The sequence below is a fragment of the Anopheles merus genome, chromosome 2L (assembly GCF_017562075.2).
Source record: "Anopheles merus strain MAF chromosome 2L, AmerM5.1, whole genome shotgun sequence".
Lineage (NCBI taxonomy): Eukaryota > Metazoa > Arthropoda > Insecta > Diptera > Culicidae > Anopheles > Anopheles merus.
Genome location: NC_054083.1, coordinates 14,063,202 through 14,088,567, shown reverse-complemented (window position 1 = coordinate 14,088,567; position 25,366 = coordinate 14,063,202). Strand labels below are relative to the sequence as shown.

The 25,366-nt window shown below is 40.1% G+C and overlaps 1 protein-coding gene across 4 annotated transcripts in view; it reads right to left on the bottom strand.

The window, feature by feature from the left end:
• Nucleotides 1–25,347, bottom strand: part of LOC121593508 — a 30,975-nt gene extending 5,628 nt beyond the window's left edge. The window contains exons 1-3 of one of the 4 annotated variants that reach the window (XM_041915886.1): nt 24,581–25,347; nt 24,516–24,519; nt 4,945–5,108 (exon numbers count right to left, since the gene is read on the bottom strand). In XM_041915886.1, coding sequence (XP_041771820.1) covers nt 4,945–5,108; nt 24,516–24,519; nt 24,581–24,607 — 195 coding nt within the window. In that variant the 5' untranslated portion in view covers nt 24,608–25,347. The other 3 variants (XM_041915884.1, XM_041915887.1, XM_041915883.1) reach the window with 3 other exon arrangements.
• Nucleotides 25,348–25,366: the final 19 nt, after the last annotated feature.

Below are 25,366 nucleotides of genomic sequence, written 5' to 3'. Positions count from 1 at the left end.
CACTTTACTTTTTTATTACAAACTGCATCCCACATGGGCATGATCTTGTTGGAAACGAACCTTTCCAATATGCTTTATATTGTTCTACCTAATAAACAATAACAGAATAGAATATGGCTCAGTATTGTACATTTAATTTGTTTGGAATTATTTTCTGACACGTGCAATAATTTTAAGACAAGAGTCATATAATGGAACAGTTAAATCACTTGGTGGAATGTTTCAACTGGTTATTGGAATTGTGCAAGCATTATGTGAAGGTCAGCCTTCATTTAATAGTATCTGTCAATCGAATAGGGGAATTGTGTAAGTTTGCCATTTGAGCTACTTATAAACTTAAGTCTCCAAAATTAGACGCAATACAACCACTAATAGCACTTTTACATTTCGGGATAACCAATCCTTTTACCAAAGGATAAATCAATTACATTTGAATACACATTAAAATTTCTGAACATCGATAACGAAGTGTTAAGTCCTAGCACAGAAAAGACAATAACAAAAGTCTTCCAGTAGAAAACGTCGAGCTTTTAAATGCCTAATAGGGACAACAACATTGCTTAGTAATAAGGGATCAATTCGTTCAGTAAACAAATTTATCATGAAAATTCCTTGACTACTCATGTCGATGCTAACACGCTACAAAACAAGCTACAATATCTCAAGCGCATTAAATATTCTTATTCCTTGCGTTAGACGGAATAATTTTAGAAACCCTAGGCTCATGTGCTTTGTCGACATGTATAGTCGAACATCATTTTCCTTTACAGGGTATTCCCGGAGTTCTCACAGTCGTGGGAGACTTTATTGAACCTTTTTCACGTGATGGGTACGAGATTTAATGTAATGGGAATTGGACTCTATAGCACTTTTAATGGACAAGTCCAATAGAAATTTCCAATAAGCCTGTCCAAAAAAACGTCCCATAGAGTCCAATATCCATCATATGAAGTTCACTTCCCATGTGAAAGACTCAAGTAAGAGTTCCACAACTATGAGATCCCCTGAGAACCCCTGTAATTCTACATACTATACATTGTCTTTGACGCGTCTATTGGTAGACTATCGGGTATCCAATATAGTTTACAGTGTTACTATTTTTAGTAGTTAAAATTGAAATAATTTCTATTATTGTTGAGTTATTTTTAAGCCGGTCTCATGGTACAGTCGTCAACTCGTACGACTTAACAACATGCCCGTCATGGGTTCAAGCCCCAAATAGACCGTGCCGCCATACGTAGGACTGACTATCCTGCTATGGGGGGAAATCAATAAGTCACTGAAAGCCAACCCCACAAGTGGGTTGGCAGGCCTTGACCGGCATCGGTTGTTGAGCCAAACAAGAAGAAGAGATTTTCCACCCATCTAAGTGATACTTCTTGTGTGCCATCAACAACTGTTGCCAAATACAAAGTTATCACATTTCCGCCTTCATGAAAGCATGGCATTGTGAAATCTTCAAACAAAAAGAATAAATGGAAAATACCCATTTACATGTACTATCCAACGAGCGGTCTTATTGCTCACACGGGTTTGTGCGGGCATCAAAATATTTTTTAACCATATACCGAGTACTTTCGAAACCACTTTGCAATGTGTTGTTAGTGCAATGAATATATTGCATTATACTGTCTGTGTCTCCCGGCACAGCAAATGCAAATCCGTCACACGACGGAGCACTAAACCGTGGAGTTTTTTTTTCTGGATATTAAGTACAAAAGTGTCGATTCAGCACAAACACCCCAAGTAATATCCACTAGCTGTCACAGCAGTGCCACGTAGCGCTTAAAGAATGGCTTCAATATTCTGCTACCACGTTGCCGGAACAGATACGTGAAGCACAAGAAGCTGATCGCGCAATATGTGTATTATTATTTTTTTCATTATTTTGAAATCTACAAAATGAAACCATTAAAAAAAAACAATCAACAATAGGCATACCAAAAGTAGGGTAAAGAAGCAAAACACAAATTAAACTTCACAAAACCATCAAAAGGCCACCCCGTATCGGGCGTAAGAAGTTAGTGGCGGTGTGAATATGCGCGAACCAATTTCGAAATACGCGCTAAGCACTCGGAACGAAAAATACCACACAATGGAAGACCAGAGTGAAGCCGTTGCCCAAGGCCCTCCATCGCCCCGACAGCCACGGCGCAGCATAATAGTATTCGGTCGTAGTAATAGTTAGAAACGGTAGTAGTAGCAGAAGTAGTGGGAAAGCGTTATCCCACCAAACGGCTACCGTAATAGCGGCCCTCGACAACACTCAAAACCCCTACTTCTCTTCAGCCCTCTGTGGTGCCCCGCTTAGGCTGTCTAGCTGTATTACAACAATAAAAACTACCCACCACCGAATGAGGCCAAGCCCGCGCGCGCACGCCAGCAAACGGTGCAAGCGCGATGTACGCCAGCGTACGCAACCGGCCGTCGAAGAATATACTCTGTCAGCCATCAGAAAAAGGGCCAGAGACAGTTTGTGAAAAATCATAATCATAATAAATACGGAATCGCGCCACGCGAGCGGCCTCCGAAACAAGGCCAGCTCTATCGAGAAGGGCCCACTGCGCAGGGTTTTATTATTCGCTCGAAGAGGGGAGCAAACGAAACTCCTATTCCTATTCCAAATGATAAATGAGCAACCGCTGAGCAGGCACAATACGCCTCGGGAGAAGCGAATAACAGTGTGGCCGGCGGGGCCCCTTGTGCATCGGCCGCACGGGTGCAACGCAAAACGAGTGTTAAGCGCAGTGCGCTTTTGTGCCGCCTCAAGCGATGTAGGATATTGGAGAAAATCATCTCTATCAGTCTTCGTCGTCTCCAATCCATCAAGGTTCAACGCCGGGTTTTTGGGCGCAAACAAATGACCCGAAATACTCAACCGGCTTCTACTAACTAGCCCGCAAGCAACGGACCCGCAGACGTTGAGCACAAGCGAACGGAATCTTGGCGCAATGTATTCCGAATACGCTTAACTTGCTGATTAACCTCCCTGCTGGCTGGCGTAACCGCGGACGGCGGAGCCACTGTCACAAGTTTGGAACTCGTTCTCCCTCGGGGAATATTGGTTGACCCTGGGTGTGCATAGTAATGATGGGTAGTGTGGAGGAACACGGACCCTAACAACTGCAGGTCAACTTCGGTACGCCATTTCCTGCTTATCGCGGGGACACGGTGACGCGTAGTGCTGCCATTCGGTATTCGGTCACCGAAAACCACTGTAACACATCCGTTTCGCATTGAGAAGGCCATTATTATTCCCCGGTACGCACTTTCGCGATAAGCGACCACTGGGGGTAGGCCATATTATCGTGTATCTTCCTTCTTGATAGTATTGCGCTGTAATTATTATTATTATTTGTAACATTCCAGTTCTAGGCACTCCACCAGCCATGGTACTGGTGGCTACGTTGGTACTGACAGCAAGAATGTCATTTCAATATTCCCATCGTTGCGGGTGTTTCCCGTTTGTAGTTGTTATCTTGCCTGGTGGTCACATCTTTTGTGCTGTTTTGTGCCATTTAAGTACCACCGTCATTACTGGATCTATCGGCCGTTTTCCTGGGTCAGCGAGACTTTTGCTGTTAATTGATAGTGCTTAAATGAATACACACATAGCTACACTGTGCCGCTGTCTGCAGTTCAAACATGATAAGAGTATTGCAAACATATTTCTCGAGCACGGTTACAGTTTACGCGTGCAAAGCAAATGTAATAGGAATATTTCACGACATGAGAAGGGAAAATGACATGAAAAAGAAAGTCTTTGAAAGTTCATGGAAATTATTACACTACACTACATGTGCTTCGGATAGTGTTCGCCACTATTTCAAAAAACATTTCTTTCAATTTAATATAATTTCTACGTATATAAGGTACTATCAAAAGATTGTTCACCACTTTTAAATATTTAAGCCAGAATTCAATCAATAAAATATAAAGAATTTAATACCATAAGAACAAACGTTAAAACGGAGTAGAGGGTTATGCTACGCACAACACAAAATCCGAATCATTACAGTACCAAGAGAATGGAAACAGAACAAAGTTAATGGTCCGGTTACGGAATACATTTAAATCATATTATGAAGAGCAGAGACATCGTACAAGATGTTGAGGGTTAGAAAAGCAGGCCAAGATTCATAACGGTTGTTGAAACATTTACAGAAAACATGTGCGCGATCATTTGTAATAAATGTCAATTATTATAACTCAACAAATTACACTACACCGAAGCGAGGGGTAAACGTGCTAGTACATGAAGAAACACGATACACTTGATGCAAGGGAGTTAAGCTCCAAATGAATGACGCTCAACACTGAACACAAGCCCGATATACTAACCCCTAATCTTTCTATCGGATCAAGGTTCTAACGGACGATCAATTCTTATGTTCGACATGGTTAGTTTAAAATCAACAATATAAAACGGCAGTTGGTAGTAAAGTGGCTTAACGATTGACGCGCCGTCTTCTGTAAAGGCCGCACATGTTTCGATTCTCGTCTATATCGTCTCACCGTAGCAAGGTCTTGAATAGCCGACTGTGTGGTACAATTAAGTCTAGTAATCGTGTACAAGGCCGGCATGTCCGATTATAATAAATTTTGAATTTAGTATTAAAACAAGCAATTAAAACTATCTTGGAGATTAACTACACGAACATATCATGTAATGTTGAACAATGTTGTGTAAATGCAAAGAGATTAGAAATGGAAACTAACGTGGGTATGTTGTACAACATACATCATCAGTCATTATTTTAACAAGCGGTACGACTATTCGTCTCAAATCAAATAAATCCCCCAAAAATGTGTTCCTAACTTGTGTTAATGTTCGGACAAAATCTGGCCGAACGAAAGCTTATAGACAGCAAACCCATCACAACCCATATGGTTTTCTGCTTCAAATCATCTGAGTCATCCCTTCCCCAATCCCCCAGTTCTTACCTTTTCGTCCAGCTGCAGCTCCGCAAAGGCGGGTCGTTCCGTTAGGTTCTCCTTGTACTCCTCGTACCGCTGTAGGAACTTGGCCCGCTTGCCGATGCGTGGTATTATCTCCTTGATCATATCGTACTTGAGGCACTTGAAAGCAGCTTCATCAATTTCCTCCTCTGGTGGTGTGTGGTGACGAATAAGTCAGTGGACCACAAAACGCAGTATTCCCGCATTATGGAATAAATTACGGCAGACGATACGGAAAATAGGCCCAGAGCGCCATGTGAACATGAAAAACAGAGAGAGGAAAGAGATAGGTTGGAATATGAAATGATAAGTTGACGATCGGCAAGGAGAGAAAACGAAGAGAAGAAACTGAAAAGCAGGGCATCGCATAAACGAATAAAAGTGCCACAGCCACAGTAAAACGTCGTGCGGAGTAGTGATGGAAGAAGTGTTTCGATTCAAACGCGGTACTGTGCAAGCTGTAATACAACTTACACGTGTTGGAGTCGGGAAAGGGGAACAGCACAGGGAACGCACATTTTCTTTTAGTACTACTTGCAGCACTTTGGCGATGATGGCGTGGTGGCTTGGTTTAAGTGCGCATTATATGTGCTGGAAATGGGACCTTGCAAGGCGGCAGAAACTCTGAATATGAGCCGTAGTAACGCCGTAATGCAGGCGAGTGCAAAAGAAGAAAAAAAAAGTTCACCATTCACAGCTGCAAGACGGAGGGTTGACGCCGTGGCAATAATGATTACAGAGGCACCAGCAAACAGATCACTCTCGTATTTCCTACCAGGTGGCACCTAAAACTAACTGGGTGCAATGGGTGTTGCGCGGTGTTGATGTATCTATTGCGATTGTGATACGATTATGGATCACCAGTTGTCACAACCGAACTCTTCGGCAGTTGTCTTTGCAGGCAGTGCTTGTGGCTTGCGCGTTTCGCACACATACAAACACAAACATATGATCGTGTGCGATCAGACGCACGGAAAATTATACCAATTGCTACGACACGACGGCCCTAAGGAGGAAGTATTGCGCTCAAGCTTACGCAAGAGCGTAATACTAGCCGTCCCGCAACATATCGCATACGAGGGGCCAACGTGCACCACATACACGCAATAATGTAGTGCAGCCGTTTCATGTTCTGTGCATTTTCGTGATCAATTCCTCCAGTTTTTTTCAAAGCCCTTTCGTGGAATGTGACGAAAGGGAATGGATAAAAAGTAGAAAAAAGTAGAAACAGTGCCTAAGCTGCATGCTGTCGTAAAAGCTTCCTGTCCACAAAAGGGCCTCACACGATAAGGGTGGACATGCGAGTGAGTGACGGACGCCTCCCGTAAGCTTCAAGCTGCAAGCAGTTAGCGCACACGCGAATGTGATTTTGTGCCCTCCGAGGGGGATGAGGTGCATGAAAGGCAGCGAGTCATAGTTTAGGGAAATGCAGTCGTTTCGAACGAATCGCCATCGAAATCGACACAATTTGCCGGTTTTCGCAATGAATGATAATGGCAGTCATTGTCATGGTACGGCGCATGCTCACTGCTTGTGTTTGGTGAGCCTGACAGTGCTGAAAAGCTTCCAAAGAACACCGTTAACAACAGAAGTTGATGGTGATGGTGCGTTTGGGAAAATTGAAAAGGAACAAAAAATGCAACGGAGAGTAGAACCAATTTGCTGGTAATGCTTTTGTCGTGCCAACGCACGGCAAATATATTGAATATCTGGCAGTATTCCATCGATCCCGTAATGGGACGACATTTGGAAGCAGGAAAAATCGACCAAAAAATGACAGATAAAAAGGGGCAAACATCTTGCGAAGTCTAAAAGCACGGTAAATGGGTCCCAAAACATGATATCTGATTGCGCATGAAAAGAGTATTCTCGCAGGGAAAACAGTATAGATACAAACTGATTACAGAAGTATAAAATCATCAGTTTTTTATATAGAAATACAGGGTTTCCGAGCCAATTCAAATGTGTACAACATGTTTCATTGCTTGCGTGATGTTTTTCAACAGCTGTCAAATGTTGTATTTCCATCACAATACAAGGGTTTTCAAATCACTTTCGAATGTGCACATCATTATTCACCGCTTCCAAGATGTTTTTCAACAGCTTTAACACATTATATTGGCTACAGAATAAAATTTCAATTCTTACGCATGATTTTCAACACGTCACAAAGAACCGTCAAACTCAATCCAGCTTGAAAATCATTAGGAAGAACTGATATATTACAGGATGTTCCATGTCACTTTGGAATGTAAGCATTGTTATTCACCGCGTGCAACATGGTAACCCATATCCATTTGATATTTCACTTCCTTCGTAATATTTTTTATTTGTTCAGCATGATTTTCAACACGACTCAAGCTAGATTGAGTTTTACAGTTCTTTGTTAAGTATTGAAAATAATGTGTTGAAACTGAAATTTCATTTTGAAGCCAATACACCATTTGACAGCTGTTGAAAAACACCTTGGATGCGGTGAATAATTATGTGCACATTCGAAAGTTACATGGAAAACCCTGTATTGCTATGCAAATATTTGAAAGCAGTAGAAAAACATCTCGCAAGCAATAAAAATGTTGTTGACATTGGAAATTGACTCGAAAACCCCTGTAATGTTTCACTTTTTCCCCATGGTATCCAACACGTCCAAAGCTGGATATAGTTTGATCGTTCTTTGTGATGTGTTGAAAATAATGCGTATGAACTGAAACTTCATTGTGATACATCATTTGACAGCTGTTGAAAAACATCTAGCAGGTGATGAATCATCACATCACAAGCGGGGCTGAGTTAACAGTTATTTGTGAAGTGTTGAAAATCATATGGAAATCATAAGAATTAAAATTTCATTGTGTTGCAAATACAACACGTGACAGAAATACATCTTACAAGCAGTGATAATTCTGTGCGCATTGGAAAGTGGCTTGAAAACCCCTGTATTTGTTCATGAAGATGATTTTCAACACATCTCAAACTGGATTAAGTTCAGCAGTAAGAGCTGAAATTTTATTGTGAGGCAAATACTATGTATGAAAGCTGTTAAGAATCATTGTATAGGCGGTTAATAATGTTGTGCACATTCGAAATTGTCTTGGAACCCCTGTAACATCAGTATTAAAGCACATCAAAACTGATCTTTTGAAATTATACTCAAGCTAATAGCAGTTCGATCTCCACCGCCGGTTTTACCGAATGAAAAGAAAGCAATCTTCAAAAAGACCATAGAGCTTATTTTTTACATACATTTTTTAACAAATGTTAAGGTAATTGTTTTTCAAAATACTTCACGTCTTTCAGCAATCAAAACAGTTTGCGCTTATTGGAAATTTTGAAAACAGACTGAATAAAACTATTGCCTGAAAAAGCTCAACATTCTCCTTTTCTGTACTACAGAAATAACTGCAATCATACTACTCCAAAATCAGAATTTTTATGAAATGTGCAGTGAAAGAAACTTTATGCTTCACGGGTTTGTGCCAGAAAACAATGGAATCATGATGATGAGCGCCATCGTCTTAGGTAAGCTGGTGACTGGTAAACCCTACGCTGCTGCTGCTCAAGAGCCAACACAGCACAGCACCAACCCCAGAGAACTGGATTCTATTCGAACCGTTCGGATTACATCAACACGCCATGCTTTCCGTACAAACGAACAATCAATGGAAATATACTGTCGAACCAGGCACCCGACCTCGGCCCCCCTTCTACCCAGAGCGCCACCGGGAACTTGAAGTTTTTCAAATTATATGAAAGGAGCGGACCGAAACTATACAGTAAATGAAGAACGCTCAAACGCACAGCCACACAAGCACCACCAGCACAGCGGCTAGTAGGCTAGTCACAAGCGGCAAGGTCGTGTGGCAAGGCCCGCAAAGGGGGTAGTGTAGAAAATGTTGCCTTTACTGCTAGCTTCGTGGAAGAAAAAATATAATTCTCATTGCAATTCAAATTAAATTTCACTCCACTGTAGTGAAACACACAGACACACACTGACAAACCGTCCTAACTGTCGTAATGGTTGTTTGCGCGAAGGGAATTGCTTGGCGAGCGCGGTACGCTGTGGCAGTGGCCAAAGAGACGAACAATTGTGTGTTATTTACCAACTTGGAAGGAATTTTTCGTGTTCGTGTGCGTGCGGACACCGAAGAGAAAGAGCAACCCGGCGGGGACACTGGAATCGTTTGCCAGTAGAAAATGATTGCAACACTTTTTTTTCTTCTATAGTTTCCACGTAATTAAGCTTTGAAGGAAATTTTACCCTTTTAAGAAGAATTTTCTGGTCAAGAAAAGAGCGAACGGTGGGAAGTGGAGCGAGAGATGTTATTCATTTCGCTTCAACAAATTGAATTGATTTTATGTTTCTTTACACCATTTAATGCTTATAGCTGATGGCGTTAATGATAAAGTTTTGTATTAATACAAAGGGCATTAAATTTAATTACAGCATGATTTTTAATTGAAAACTTCCCCATTTGATCGGAGAAGCAGCTGTGTTAATGTAAACTAAAATCTGTTTTATCAATTATGCTTTCTTTAAAAAAAATACCCAAACTGAACCACACTTTACACCACAAAAAATGATAGAAAAAGCTCAAGTACAAGTAAGTCATTCACAGTACATAACAAAAACCAAACATGAAACAGTGCTGTTTGTTACTAAACATCCCCCACTCCCTTTATTCCTTTACGTGCCTTATGGGATGGGAAAAAGGTATCGTGAGAGGATGCGTGGTGTTGTGTTGTCGGGTCTAAATATTTTCACGGATGCTTTTTTGCTCTCCAAAATATCATCAAACAGAGATATGAACAACGAGTTGGCGTTCTCTCTTTCTACCTGCTTCCCGTTTTCTCCCTTATCTCGAGTGATAGCTCTCTATCTCTCTTTTTCGTTCACTCTCTCGTTCTCTTTCTCCTTTTCTCTCTCTCTCTCTTTCTCAATCTATTTCTCATCTACTTCCTGCGCAACCGGAAGCGAAACGATGGGAAGGTATAGTAGCATACTTTTCGTCTTTACCTTGAAACACTTTTATCAGTTCCGGCATGTTCCAACCGTTGAGCAGATTTTTGACATACGTATCCATCGCTATTTGCGCCTGGCAATGATGATTGTGACACGAAACTGATGGAATGATGGGACCGTCTGTGCACGGAACTGGAGCAGCAACCTTGTCTTGGACAGATTCGACACATAAACACACGCATACACACCCTGGAGAACACGCTTTCCTTTTTATCATTTATTGTACTTTGTCATTCTTTTCAACAAGTGGCTTTTGTCGACCAATTGAAACTCGTTGCACAAACACTTCGCAAATTGCTCATAAAATAGCAAAGCAAAATAATACTTTTTTCAAATCACAACACAGACTGATCACCGATGCACTTGGCGGAAAACAAAACGATTGATTTTTGCGGAAAACTGAATCACTATTTGCAGCAGCACGGAAATCCACAGGAACTTTGGCACGGGGAAAAAGGAACGGTACGGTCCCCACCGGACGACGCTTGCACCGGAACGGAATGACAGGCGGAAAAGAAATGCGTCGTCGTACGACGGCACTTCCTGCAGCACAATAGCACGCGATGACAACGCCGAAGACACACCGTCAACAATAAGCGTCTGTGCCCGCTCGCGGTGGTTTCTCCTTTGGTACTAATTTTTTTTCTTCGCTCAAACAAATTCAAGCCAGCGCTTGTTGCGTTTGCTTTGAAGTGGAAGAGATTAAACGTTCGAGAGCGTAGAGAGACTCTTGGCCCTTGGCCGCTCGGAAACGTGTGCATTCGTTCTCTTTTGCTTCCATTGATCGTTGGTTCGAGGCAGGGTTAGGCAAACTATGCACACATTTTTAAGATCGAGAAGGAATTCTTGAGTGGCAGATAGAACATCCGAATAGAAACCTATGTGATACTTAAGAAATACCTAGATGAAAGAATAAGTAGATGCAATCTTAACCGCGATAGCCTGCCGTAATGTCGAATGGCTGTCAAAAAGTGGAATTTTGATTTCCGCCTCAACATCCGACGGCGCCTTGCCGAAATATCAACTATACGTGTGGCATCATAATCCAATGCCACCCCGAAAACAATGTTTTTGAGTGTATGCTCAAAACATTGCTCAAAACATGCCGGCTCGGTTCGTCTCCGAACGATTCCGCCTCCAAACAACTCTAACACCAGACGACTCCAGTTCTGGAAAACTCCATCAACATTCGGCTCCAAATGACCCCGCTCCAGACGACTCCGACTCCGGGCGCCTCCGACTTCCGTCTGCTATAATGCTAGTCAGACATACAGATCCAAATTTTTCAGTGTCGGATCGGAGCCGACGCCGATTTTTTGCCAAGCGATTAGACCCTTTGTATCTATTCTATTAAACTTATTTGTACGTTTTTCATGTCTGGTGTTCTGGTTTCTCTACACTTTTTATTTTGCGCCAGCTAGCAGTAATGATGAGCCAGCACATTGCTCGATCGAATTAGAGTAACGCAAATATTTAGCAAATATTAGTAATTTACTTGAGTAATTCTTTAATCCTTTCACGACATTTTAAATCATTTTACATAAATTTTAATTAAATGAATTAACTTGCACCACACGTGACATGTGTTAGCTGAAATTTATTCGAAAAAAAGAAGCAGTTGCTCGTCCCTGGCTACGGGTCTACGCATCAGCTTACTTGCGGACATAACTCAGAGTGCACCGCTCGCTCTCGGAAAAATGAGAAAATACGCTCGTGTGTGAGCGAATGCACATACACTTGCAGAGAACACCACCCCTATTGGAAGACACGCACCGTTCAACACGTGCTGCACACAACAAGCAAGCTATACGCAAACCGGCAAGAGATGTAAATAAACAATCGCACTCTCGCAATTCAACTCGCGAGAAATTAAGTTCTCCAAGCATCTCTCCCTGCGTCCATTCTTGTACTACACCTTGAATAAAACCTTATAATAAACAATTAAAACCACCTGTCTGGCGGGTGCTTGCAAACGGAGCCTCTCTGGATTCACTTCTTTCTCAATCTCTCGTTCCATCTAAGATCGCTCTCACACTCCAAAGACGCGAAACCAGCTGGCCCACTGTTTGTATCCACCAATTTTGCCGTGTGCCCCAACACCAACCCCATCCATATCATGCACCATCGTTTTCAAAATTAATTATTCGAACACACATTCCGTGCAGTTCTCTTTTTTATCATTTCATAGCAAAACAGTCAAAGAATAGCACAATAGAAAATGTTAAGTCATCAATTATAACTTAAACACATTCTGTGCCGCGAGCTGTGTTCGGATTGTTGTTTCTGTCCAACTATGTGCAGCGCAGCCCGAAGCGCTATTATTATCGATTGCATGTATCAAAATATTTACACTTCCCCCATATTTGATTTTCGAATGTAGGCCATAAGCCAACTGACCTCGCCAATTTGTGCGAGAACTATATTTCTTTAAATAACTTTTTCTTTGCAACATTTGAGGAAAAAATGCTCGATTTGTAGTACAGTTTTTTTCTACAGCACACAAAAATATTTGTTTAGTTTTACCTTTTACAAAAAACAACCAATCGAACGAACAAAGGGAATAGATAGTCTATTAATAGTCTGAATCGATTGAGGGACGTATCGATTAGCTTTAAAGGTATAATGTCACGAAATGAAGAAATTTCCATCATCGAAACTAAACGATGTGGAAGAGGATGATGATGATGATGATGATGATTGCGTGTTTAACGTTAGGGAATGGAGTAATGGAACCATTGAGAGGTAAAAATATCGTATAAGTGTCTAATGTAATAAACAATTTAATACAATGTTTCGCATCCATTCAATGACACCATCACAATCCAACGAGTATTTATTATGCTACTTTATTAGCATTTTCGAATGGGTATACTGCTAGTTATCTGTGAAACCCTAACAAAAGGCAACACTGTACGCGATCTACATCAATTCAATAGATTGTTGCTCAATTTCCACACCTTGGTATATTGCCTTGTTGGTAATTCTAGAGCTTCTGCTATTGCGAGCTTCTCGTTCGACATTGAATCCCTTACGAAGGGAAGGGAGAATAGCGCATAACGCACGCACACCACACATTTAGACTAGATTAGCAAGTTCGCTCGCAGTGTGGTGTGCCGCTAACCACAATGGGCTAACCTTCGGCACACTTTCCAAATTCGTCCAAGATGCCGAGAATAAGTGCACACTGCAACAACAACCGTCGAAATGCTGTGTTTGAATAAGTGCACGAGTACAACGCGTAATCTCGCAACCCGCAAGACCCTGCCTGCGCGCCTCGTCCTATGGCCCTCCGGCAACACACGGTGCACGGCATTTATCGGCCACAATTAAGGCGCTGTGTACGCACTTGGCCGCAGCCTAGCAAGCTTTCGAGCCGTTTTCGGTTCAGCGTCAAGCTGGTGCTTCGGTGTTTACAGCCCCGAAGGCAGTGTCTAATGCCCATGTGGGGCTGCGATTGAATCGAAACACCGTATCCTTCAGCGCAGATAGATAACTTTAACTACGTTCGACACGATCTATTGTATTAGAAGTTTGATTAGGTAAAGTTTTGTAAACACAAACATGTACGACTTTAGCAAGATCATGGGAGTTTTTACAAATTATTTGAACTGATATTAGAGAGCCTGAACTAAGAAATAACATGTTATTGTAAAAAATAGTAAAAAAATATATCAGTTTGAATTTTGAATGGAACCAAAACATTAGCAATCTAAAAATTTAATTTTTACTACAACAATTCAAAAAAATAGATCCGAATAAAACATGATGTAGTTACTAAATGCTGAACGATAACAATCATGTTCATTTCGAGGTGAAATACGTCATACGCCCAAGTCAAACTATGAGTCCAAAAATAAATTGTTAAGCTTACAGAAAAAAAGACGAATTATGGCTGCAATAGGCATTGGAAGAAAAAAATATTATGCAGAAAATTATGAGCATTGGTTTCTAGCTCCAATCGCCAACCCAGCCGAACCCAAATTGGTAACAACGACCTGAAAGAGTCCAAATAGATAATAAATTGCAAATATCTCAATGGATCAAGGTTACGTGACTGATTATTTGGTATTGCAATATTACAAACAGATATTAATAGAAACAAGTCTTCAAAAAGTGGGTTAAATATACGTATAAATATGTGTTTTAAGAGTCATTGTTGATCACAGAAACCATATCTAGCTGTTTTCATTATGCTAGTAACTTTTTTTTCATACGCATTTTAAGTCGAATGACGAGTAGACGAATACTTTTTGAGAGGCTGTTAAATCACTTTTTAAGGTTTTGAAGTGTTTTTGGCTTGGCTTTCAGTGTCTTATTGATTACCCATAGCAAGATTCAGCTGTAGTCTGAGTATTTTTGTTTTATGTATTTTGTATTTTATGTTAACTGATTTTAACGTACCTACTACACCACAAATATTACATATTTGAGTTTTCCAACGGGTCAAAATGTATTTTGTATTTTATGTTAACTGATTTTAACGTACCTACTACACCACAAATATTGCATATTTGAGTTTTCCAACGGGTCGAACGATCAACGCATGATAAATTTATATTATTATACAGAATAAACTGTTTAGTGATCGAGTTCCCTTGTCTGGTTAGTCTTCAAGAATATGTATTAAACGAAATCACTAAACCTACGAATGACGTATCGTTTATTGTAAGAGTTAAGTTAAATAACCTGCAAAGCCTAGTCTAGTCTGAATAATATTTCAAGGTCAGTTAAGCTAAGAAGATATATCGTTGGTGGATGGTTCAAATGAACCTTCTCCAGGATTCGATATAATAACTAACTATCTCCAAACTCCAGGAACTCGAAATGTACTACCGCAAAACAACTTAAACTTATGAAAAAGGATACATAAAAATCGGTCAACCCTCACAGACCATGCATTTTAATGTAACCCACTTTGTTATGAGTATTAACTGTGTACGTAATTAGCTGCGCCGATCAGCAACACGATCCTGCGCACTGGTATCTCGAAGCCCCCGAAAAAAGCAAACTCCCATTAAAAAGCAAATATATGCAGATAACAGTCCTTCAACCCACATCATTGCGCCACAAGCCATGCAAAACATGGTCCATCCACCACCATCCCCCAGCTTTACTGCGCAAAACTCAAAGACATTCCCTTTGTGCTTCACAACACTACGGCGCGCAATTCGTTTCATTTCCACAGGCAACGAATAACGAATGAAAAGGCGTCGTGTAATGCATTACCCCCGGGGCGGGCGACAAAACGACATACCCGGGAGTACCGGCGGGCAAGAGAACTGCCACGAAGTGACGTTTGTTCCTACGAACGGTTCAGATGTATGTCATCATATTTCGACTGTAATCCATTCTTCCCGGCCTACCTGTAACGGAAGAGCGCACCGTGGAATCGCGCATGACTCATGGAGCCGTCGTTAGCAATAAAACTGGAGCATTGAGCATGAGTGTATGGTTCACCATGAGAGTGAGAGTTGGCAGTTAAAGTAGTATTTTTTGTGTGTAAAGTACAGTTCTGGCGATGAGTGGTTGAGGGACAAGCGCAGTGGCTGTTAAAAAGAAAAATACCGAACGTGCTTAGTAGCGGACTCGTATGCGCAAAAAAAAAAAAAAAAAAAATTCGTACTGTTTTTCTTCCAAGCCGTAATCGAGTTTGGACCCATCCTCTGACAGGCATATGCACCGGACACTGCAACTGCAACTTTACTGCACATCGTGCGCAGTGCACTTTCCCATGTGCGCTAGGCATACGTTTGCTCACGCGTCAGTTTTGAGCCACACCATTAAGCATATTGAGCCTGCCCGGGTGGTAGTAGTAGTAGTAGTAGTATTAGTGGCCGTTTTTCCTTCGCTTTGTTTCAACCCAGCCGTTTTCAGGCCAGCCATTCTGCCGGGTAGTTTTGCGTGGTTACATAAAATTATAGCGAAATATGCATTGCGCCACATAATCATACACTAACTAGGCGAGTGTGTAGCTGGAGTTTCTTGCGAACCGAGCACGATTAGCAAACTGGTGGTAAATGGTGCTTTGCATGGTAAAAATTGCACACCACTTCCAGCGAACACTCGTTTCCGCTTGGCCCACCCGTGTCCGTGGGACGATGGCAGGCTGTGAAGGACGAGAGCATCGAGCGGAAGAGATTACTAGTTTTTCTTCGCCTGCAACCAACTGCCATATTCCAGGGTTTGTGTTGTTAAAACAAAATAAAAAAGCATGTCGCATTTGAGTAAACAAAGCCCTACCAAATGGTTGGTCGCTGCTTTTCGAGCTTATTTACAAACGAAAAACATTTTATTTGTTTTCACCACATTATGACTATGACACGAAATCGATGACACATTTTTTGTCCATCCCACATCCCATATATGCTGCATGGCAGTAGATGTTTTTAATATCGCTCTTTCTCTTCTTCCTACCCTGCCAATGCACCTCCGGGTTACAGTCGTGACAGCATCATAAACAAAACATTACTGCAAAAAGATAAAAAAAATAAAAACAGAGATCGGCTAGTAACAGTGTGGCAAAATAATTGAAAATTGTTGTTTTTCAGCTTTTCCCACTCAAAAGACAAGTTGCTGCGCGCGAATGGGTTTCCGGGCGGAGTGGTCAGATGGGGAGACACGCAAAGGAAGGCCATATGGCACAAAGAAAATCCCTCCACACGCTATAACGAATATTTAGTTTAATTGAACTACAGCGCAAGTCAGCACAGTAAATGATGGGGCTGTGTGGAACGATGAAAAATTTCACTGAAACACAGCCATACACTGGTCGTTGAAATTCATCCAAACAGCAAGCTCGTCAGTATTTGCGTTAGCGTTCGTCGTTATTTTGCTGCCGCTTTTTTTTTCTTTTTTGCACTAAACATCGGTATAAAGGTATAAAAAAGCAAATAGAAAGACAGCATACAGTCATCAACACTCGACTGGTTAAGCGAATGTTCACTATTGTGAACCATTTTCTTGTCAGGCAAGCAGTTAGCAGGGTCGGTAATCGAGAATGCAGAATTATGCCAGTTACAACAAACAAACAAAAACTGCCACAATTTACCAATGGTTTGTTCTATTTCAATGACATCGTTTTCACAATGGTTTATTTACAGGCTTATGTTTTGCCTTTCACTGTTTTCGCAAAACAAAACTAACGATAGAAAGCAAATAGTAAAGTTTCTTTTCCTGTTTGGTACTAAATTTCTAACCCACTCGTGTTGAAAAAAGCCTGAAAAGTTATTTAATTATCAATTTTTTTAACATTAATTTTTATATCCCCGACTAGATGGCTTCGGACAAAGAGAGAATAAGGGAGAGAGCGCATATATTAATAGTGTTAACTCAAACATTCCTGTTGAAATTTGATTGCGCTTTCTCATGAAATAACTATAGAAACGAAGAAAAACCTGTTGTTAAGTAATCGACAAATTTCGTAAAACAACATCACTATGCTTAGGGAGGGATCTATACTGAATAAATATTGTAATTGCCACTTCATTAGAAAAATATCATACTTTGTGTTTTAGATTTATATTATTATATCAATATATAGCAATTTGAAGGAATCATTTGCTGGTGAAATCCTGAAAACCGTATCTTTAAACAAATATCAAACTTTTTCCAACCAAATAACGGCAACATTGCTTAACCGCTTACCGCTTAGCCGATGGCAAACGACGTGCATGGGAAACCGAGTCGCCGGGAGTGTAGGGTGGAGGGGGGAGGAAAAAACTCCATAAATGACTTTCCTTTTTTGAAACAGTTGTGAACAGTTATTCCATTACTCAACGTTAGTTATTGTTACGAGACTACGGGGCCCGCGATAGTCTAGTTTCCCGTACTTCGTCGTACTTTCGAAGCGTAGCGCAATCTTCAACCTCGCCACTCATCCCCACCACTACCTCCATTGCTCATCCCAACCGCCTATTACACTCGACACTCGATCGCGATGGATCTCTTTCTTATGTTAAGCTACAAGCAAGACACACCATCCTACGATGGTGTACCACGCACACATGCCGCACATTGGCACATCTACGTCTAAGCTGGTGAGCTGCCTGTGTGTGTTGCTTTCGAGCACTATCTTAACATCGCACATGGTATTCGTAGTACCGTTTAGCAAACGATGCGTACCATCAACGGAGAACAGACGAATCTATTCCAGATGCAGTAGAGGGCCTGGCAAAAGTACCATCCAACGAACGATTCACAGCTAAGCGCTGGTGAAGCATTCTCCACGACGCGTAATATCATAACTGTTTCATTTTAGTGGCTAAATGAGCGCATCAAATGTATGTGCACAAGCGTCTTTTTAATTGGAATCCTCATTTTTATGCACAATGGAATCTGATCAAACGATGTTGGGTGCAGAGACTTTTTCCACATTACGGTAAGACATTGTTTGTATTCAGCAGGAAATGGTAAAACAATTTGTACCGAACAAATTTTGGGACCGGATCATGTTATACAGTCGTTTGACTTAACAACAGTGACGGCTTTAACGGTAACTTGACCAAGCGCCCCATCGGTTTAGTAGGGACTCTCGAGAATTTTAGGTACAAATATGTTCAGTCTGTAGAAGAAGATTCGCGAAACGTAATCAAATTAAGTGGTGCGATCAGCCCTTTGATCGATTGTGGTCCACATGGTCGAAAGCACCCCGTAAACGATACGGTTCTACGGAGATGTCAAACCTATGTCCCGGATACATTAAAATTATGCAGGGACATTTGATGCCAAATCGCAAGGACGAACTGTCAAACTTATGCGGCGGAAACATGATTGTTGCATGAGAAACAAATCGATTGATCTCATTTTTATTTGTTGCAGGAACAGTTTCGAACGCCTTTGCACACTGATCCGGATACATAATAATCTCGACTTGTGAATGAGAATTGTGCACCTTTTTACGACCACAACAGCGGTTGTCAACGAAGTGGGAAGCTTTGGTCTTTTTGGGAGGAGATGAAGAATATAAAAATAAAAACATGAATTATAATTTTAAAAAAAACAAATCTAGGACAAGGGTATGGAGCTGTCTAGCATGTCTGCTGTACAAAATTATATAATCACAGAATCATCTGGAAACTATCACATTACACAGATCAAATGGTTAAAGCTTTAACACATCCGGTTAGACAGGCACAGTAATAAAACCCCATTTTTTTAAACATTAATAGTAAAGGCAATGGGCCGGTCTGTTGGTACAGTCGTCAACTCGTACGACTTAACAACATGCCCGTCATGGGTTCAAGTCCCAAATAGACCGTGCTCCCATACGTAGGACTGACTATCCTGCTATGGTAACAATAAGTCACTGAAAGCCAAGCTCACTTCACTAGTGGGTACATGCAGGCCTTGACCGGCAGCTTGATCCGGACTGATCCGGAGTGATCCGGAATTATCCGGAGTGATCCGGAGTTATCCGGAGTGATCCGGAGTTATCCGGAGTGATTCGGACTCGGAGTCGATGAATCCGAGGGTTTTCCCGTGCGCACCCATCACTAATGCGGAGCAATAACTGAATCCTGTAAGATAACAACACAAGACGCATAGGTCATAAAATCTCAAGTGTATTTAGGAACGTTCAAGAAACGCGAAGGATTTCGAGATAAACATAAAAAGGCATAGCATAATCATATACGAATTCATCACACCTACACATCGACACAAGATGTATATACACATCCAACACACACAAATAATTCCAAAATATAAACCAGGGTTTTAGTGAAATAAAGACAGATCGGTATAGCCAGTAAACGAACTTGCACGGTTCTTAATTCATAAACTGTGCGTGTCCCCCTACACAAGGTAAGGCCTCTGAGCGCCAACGATTCTAATAAGCGAAATTTCTTACAAATTTCCAATATCGCCTGGACGATCACAAATATAAATGGTTATTATGCCATAAACAATTTTTACTTTACAGTTGCAACATGGTTATCTCACAAAACCAGTGTTTGCAGAAAACCTGCTTATAGCAATTTGGGTACCGATCACCGAGTTGTTTCATTATAATGTGAGAATGGCTTTGTACTAGTGATGGGTCATACGATCCATTTCACAACCTGGAGTTAGGTGCGAGTCTATCGGAATCGATTCCGACCCATGGGGGCACCGGTTGCGCACCGGAATTAAATCCGACCCATGAGTGAAACGCGACGGTGTGCGTTATCGACAAGGGAATCGAATATCCTCGTTCACAGATGAACTTTAAATTTTGCATACGTGTTGCAAACGCAAACCTTTAAGAAACATTTTATTAAATTAAAAACGAGAAAACCGTTCAAAAGGCTTATTTTTTATATCACACAAAACAAAACAAAAACGACTTTTGAGAATGATACGAAACGTTCAATGGGACGTGTACAATCAGATTTCTAAACTTCAACATTTGTACAGAATTTTAGTTGTTAATCAATTGTTTCCAAAGGATTTTTTGTTTGTTTCCCGATTTCGTTTTGGATTTGTCCCGCGAGCTTTTGAGCGTTCAAAATGTATATAATCATTTGTTTCAAGAATGTTGGAATGATAAAAACTATTCCTGTTATTAGATTTTTAATTGTACATTTACATATTACTGGAAATCTGGAAATTACATATTGCAGTACATCATTCTGCCAAATCCACCTGTGATTCAGAACATTAAAACAAAACAACGCAATGTCCACTTGCTCGTGATAACATCGACAAAATTTCTGATGAAACTTTGGTTTGCAGAATTAATTTGAAAGAATCGGTAGCAGTGTTGGTGTGTAAAATCTTTTTACAATCCACGGTGCTTGCTGAAATTTCGTGGCGTCTATGAGCGCTTACTTAACAACCAAACTTGTTATGGTTTAATTCAGTATAAAAACTGCATCAAACATGTATGAACTTGAGCTTAGGTACTAATAATCTCTGCACATCAATAATAAAATAATGAAATATTTCGTCACTGTTAAATCGCCACCAGTAACAGAAAAATCGGTTAATAAACGAGCGTTCATTTTGGTGAGCATCTACTTACTGAATGATTCAGTAAACATTCTTATCACTAAAAGCATTGATGAATTTTCTCCTAAAAAAATAGTTAAATTTTTCTGTACTGCATTAAACAGAAAATCGGTGTAGCATCTCTGGCATGAAACACATCCATGAAATATATACGCTGTAAAAATAGATTATAGGCAAGAGTTTAAGATTTAATGATGTATTGAAAGTTGTAGTGAGAACTGAAATAATCTTGGAAGAATCAGCAAAAGCTTGGATTATTTCTTCTATTATCCAGTCATTAACTCGTACGACTCAATAACATGCCCGTCACGAATTCAAGTCTAGAATGGACCGTCTCCCCGTAGCAAGCACTGATTATCCGACTGCGTGGTACTCTGTTTAATCGTTCCAAATCTACGCCAAGTAGAAGAAAGTGGGCGCCGTGTATGTATGTTTACCAAAAGCGCCAGAATACTATGCATCGACTATCACGAGTTAGAAACATTCAAACTTAAATAATATTAAAAAAGCTCACAAAGTCGAGCAAATTTTAAACCAACATAAAAAATTAACACTCCGTTGAAATGCTCATTTATAACACACTTTAGCATAGGAAAAATGAACCGTTCCACGAATGAAACAAACCAAATTTACTCTAGCGAACGGAAAAAAGATTAACACAAACGCACGATCGTCCGAGCATATGATCGCGATGCTATAAAACAACACCTTCAAATATCCGAAATGCAGAACCTAAACAAATAATTAACATGCGCGTTAGGCGGACGCAAAACAAGGTTTGGAATGAGTTTACATACGGCGAACGTCGAAAGTAATTGGAGATGATATAACAACATATAGACAAAAGATAAAAGATAAAAAGAAAAAGATAAGGAAAATCTTATCCTGGAAAATCGGGGTCGCGTAGAAAATGAGATAGAATATAAGGCAATTTTTTAATAGAATAAACACGTGCTCATCAGATCATAAACCAAAAGGATCGCGTGTGTACGTCTCTGTTATTTCCTCCTGTTTTGTAATACAGTGATGAGTCCTGCGCGTAGGCATCGGTCTTGATCAATCTCTTGATCAAGTCCAAACGGTGTTTTTATAACTCAAATTAACAACACTCGTGCACTAAAACGATGGGGTGATAAAGTATATATAAAACTTCGAGGCGTTTACAAGATCTTAGTGGCTCGATCAGACGACTGAACGAGACCGCTGCCAACGAACTGTCAGTACCACCTTTTAAAAGTTGAGGAAAAAAGAATTTCCAACACTGGCACACGTGATCGTTTTGAGATCTTAATAGCAAGTGTTTATTTGTATCTGCAATTAGAGCTTATATACTATTGGCCTAGCGTTCTAACGAGGGAAGAAAATGTCCCATCCTTTTCACGCATTTGTCCGTATCGTTAACGCTTTTCTTTTTGCAGCATCCACGCTATCTCTCTAGAAGTTGTCTCGAGCATTCTCTTTAATGTCAAGTGCTATGGATGGAAATGCGATCCTTTTGTGCCTTTCTCGGATTAGGACGAATTGGTTGCATTAGCGTAGGGATTTTCTTTTGGGCAGAACTGTACCTAATACTTCAATCTTCGGGTGCATGTTTAGAATAAATCCCTGCACTGTCAAGTGACTAAAGTTACTGCTTTCTCGAATCTATTACTTGTGTGATATTAGAGACTAGCTTGCGTTCGAGTGTTTTTTTTTAAGTTTAAGTTTTATGATCTTGGGCAACATGAATGTAAGATTATCCTACGCTGCTCAGAATTGGTCCTTGCTTGACGATGATTACACATGCATGCAGGTTAAACCGCTAGAGGTTTCGTAATGTTTTCCTAATTGCTAGAACATGCAAGTCAAGAAGAACCAGAAGGCCTTACTGGATGCGTGATATATTCCTAGACTTGAACTGTTTTAAGGATCGCTATCCTGATTTGTTACTTATAGCGCCGTTGCTCGTTTGTTTGTTTGTACGATTGAAAAAGGTTACACGCGTTTTGAGCGGTTCGCTCATTTTAAATTCAAAAATATTATCCGTTTAAATTTAATGTCCATGATAAAGACGGAAATGTCATTTATTTGGATTCCGAGAATTTCTCGTTAAAGGAAATCATTTAAATTTGATATTGAATACTGTCGTTAGCGGCTAAAGTTTTTAGAAAATCTTCGTTTAAATAATTGATTGAGTTGAAGTTGTCGCATTCTCAACAGTATAGTTTAAAAAAACTATTTGCATGTACAGTCTGTTCCCGAGTTACGCGGTTCTCGACTTACGCGGATTCGGAGATACGCGGTTTTCTAAATTTGACAGACCATATGTCAAATCAGTACAATTTGCTTCAAGTTCGGTAAAAATTTCATTTTTGCTAACAAATTGAAACCGCTTAAAAGCCAGAAATATTAGAATTTTTCGCACAAATCATATCAAATAAATGATAAAGTGTATAAGAGTACTAAATTAAACCAAAAACTCTGAGTAATCAATAGTATTTTAATTAAAAACGTGAAAATCGACTTACGCGGATATTCGAGTTACGCGAATTCGCCGGGAACGCAGAAACCGGGTAACTCGGGAACAGACTGTACTCTTTTATTTAGCATTCTTGTGCAACAAATCATATGCCAATTAAACTCGAGCATTGTAAATAAATACATGTGTGTTGTATAAATACATGTATAGTAGTATATTGTAGTCTCTTTAGGCTCCTTGCGCATGACGGAATCAAAATGTTTTTATGTAATTATGTACGTTATGTAGGAACAATATCAAATTATTTTTATAATGGTTAAACCATTAAAATCATCCAATTCCGCAGTATGAACCGAAATAGAATTTCCCTGCTGAGTCCGATAAAATCTTATCAGTGTTGCCACGGCCCTTAAAGACTAGACCAGCCAGAGCCATTCAAACGGCTGTGTCATTTTACATGATGTCGTTGTTGTATTGTTATAGAGGTTTTGGACATCACAGATAATTTCACAGGACCATGTAAAGTATATATAATTATTGTATGTTTTAGAAAAGGCTAATACAGTCGGTCCCCGAGATACACGGTACGTCTTATACGCGGATTCGTAGATACGCGGTTTTCTAAATATGACAGTTCTTTGAGCAAATTGTACTGATTTGACACATTTATTGTAAAATGCCAAATAATTTCTGTTTTGATCGGATGTTAAAAACTATTTCAAAAGGTTTGAAACTGTCATTTCATTCAGAATCATATCAAATAATTTATTAAGTGGCTAAAACCACCCCCTAGTTGTAAATTTACACGAAAATTAGTGATATTTTGGCTAGAAATCACGAGATTCGACTTACGCGGAAATTCGAGATACGCGGTTTTTTGCGGCCGTTTTCGGTCCCCATTAACCGTGTATCTCGGGGACCGCCTGTATAAACCCATCCTAAAAACACCCACCTTGTAAACCAAAATCGAAATCGTAAAACTGTACATATCTACCTTCCAAGCCAACAGTTATGGGTTTTTCGTAATGGGTATATTTTACTAGATGCGATATTATATTCGATGAAAATACCGATTTATAATCGTTTACTCACCCACCTGAAAATTAACAAAAACAGAATTAAAAGCATATTTAAGTAGCATCAGCTGAATCATTTACCTTCACTCCGACTGGCTTGGTAGTCATTAACCCGTTGCTGTTCTTTCACCAATTGCATATTTGCAGCTTATTTATTTATGATTAAAAAATAATCACTATTTGACATGCCCGTGATACTCAAATGGGGAAGAACTAAATTCACTCAATTATTAGGTATCTCTCACAAAGCTACACTATTGTTTTCCGATTTCCAGCTACACCAGCTGTTACGTTACCGTTTGGTTTGTTTTGATTTTGTAAAAATTGACAGCAACTGTCAAATGTGTGAAGGTTCTACGTTTATAACGGTTATGCGAATGATGGAATGCTCGTTTGAAAAGCACACAAATATGAAAATTTTCATTTATTTTCTGTACAAATGCTGCGAAATTGCTTATGGATAATAATTTGGCGCACCATTTATTTCGTGTGCTTCGTTGCAAGGAGTATAAATCACTACTTTTGCTGTAAACTCACAATAACGAACATCCGGCTCAAAAGACAGTTCCGATTTGAAAAGATGTTGTAAATCAAATTTTACCGAAAACAACATATCCGACAACAACACTCGACAATTCACCTTGCCTTCTGCATGTGTAGCAATACAAAGTATTGCGTACGGATAACTTTACAAGAATTGAAAGAAATTGAACCAAATTTCGTGTTTGAAGTTCGTTCGGGCATTTGTTTTCATTTTCCGCACAACACACCAAACGAACTCTGCACCTGGCACAGTAAACAAAACTCATCTGATGCTGTTGTGCACAACTACCATCGCAAGTACCGTATTCCCTGTCCGTACAATTT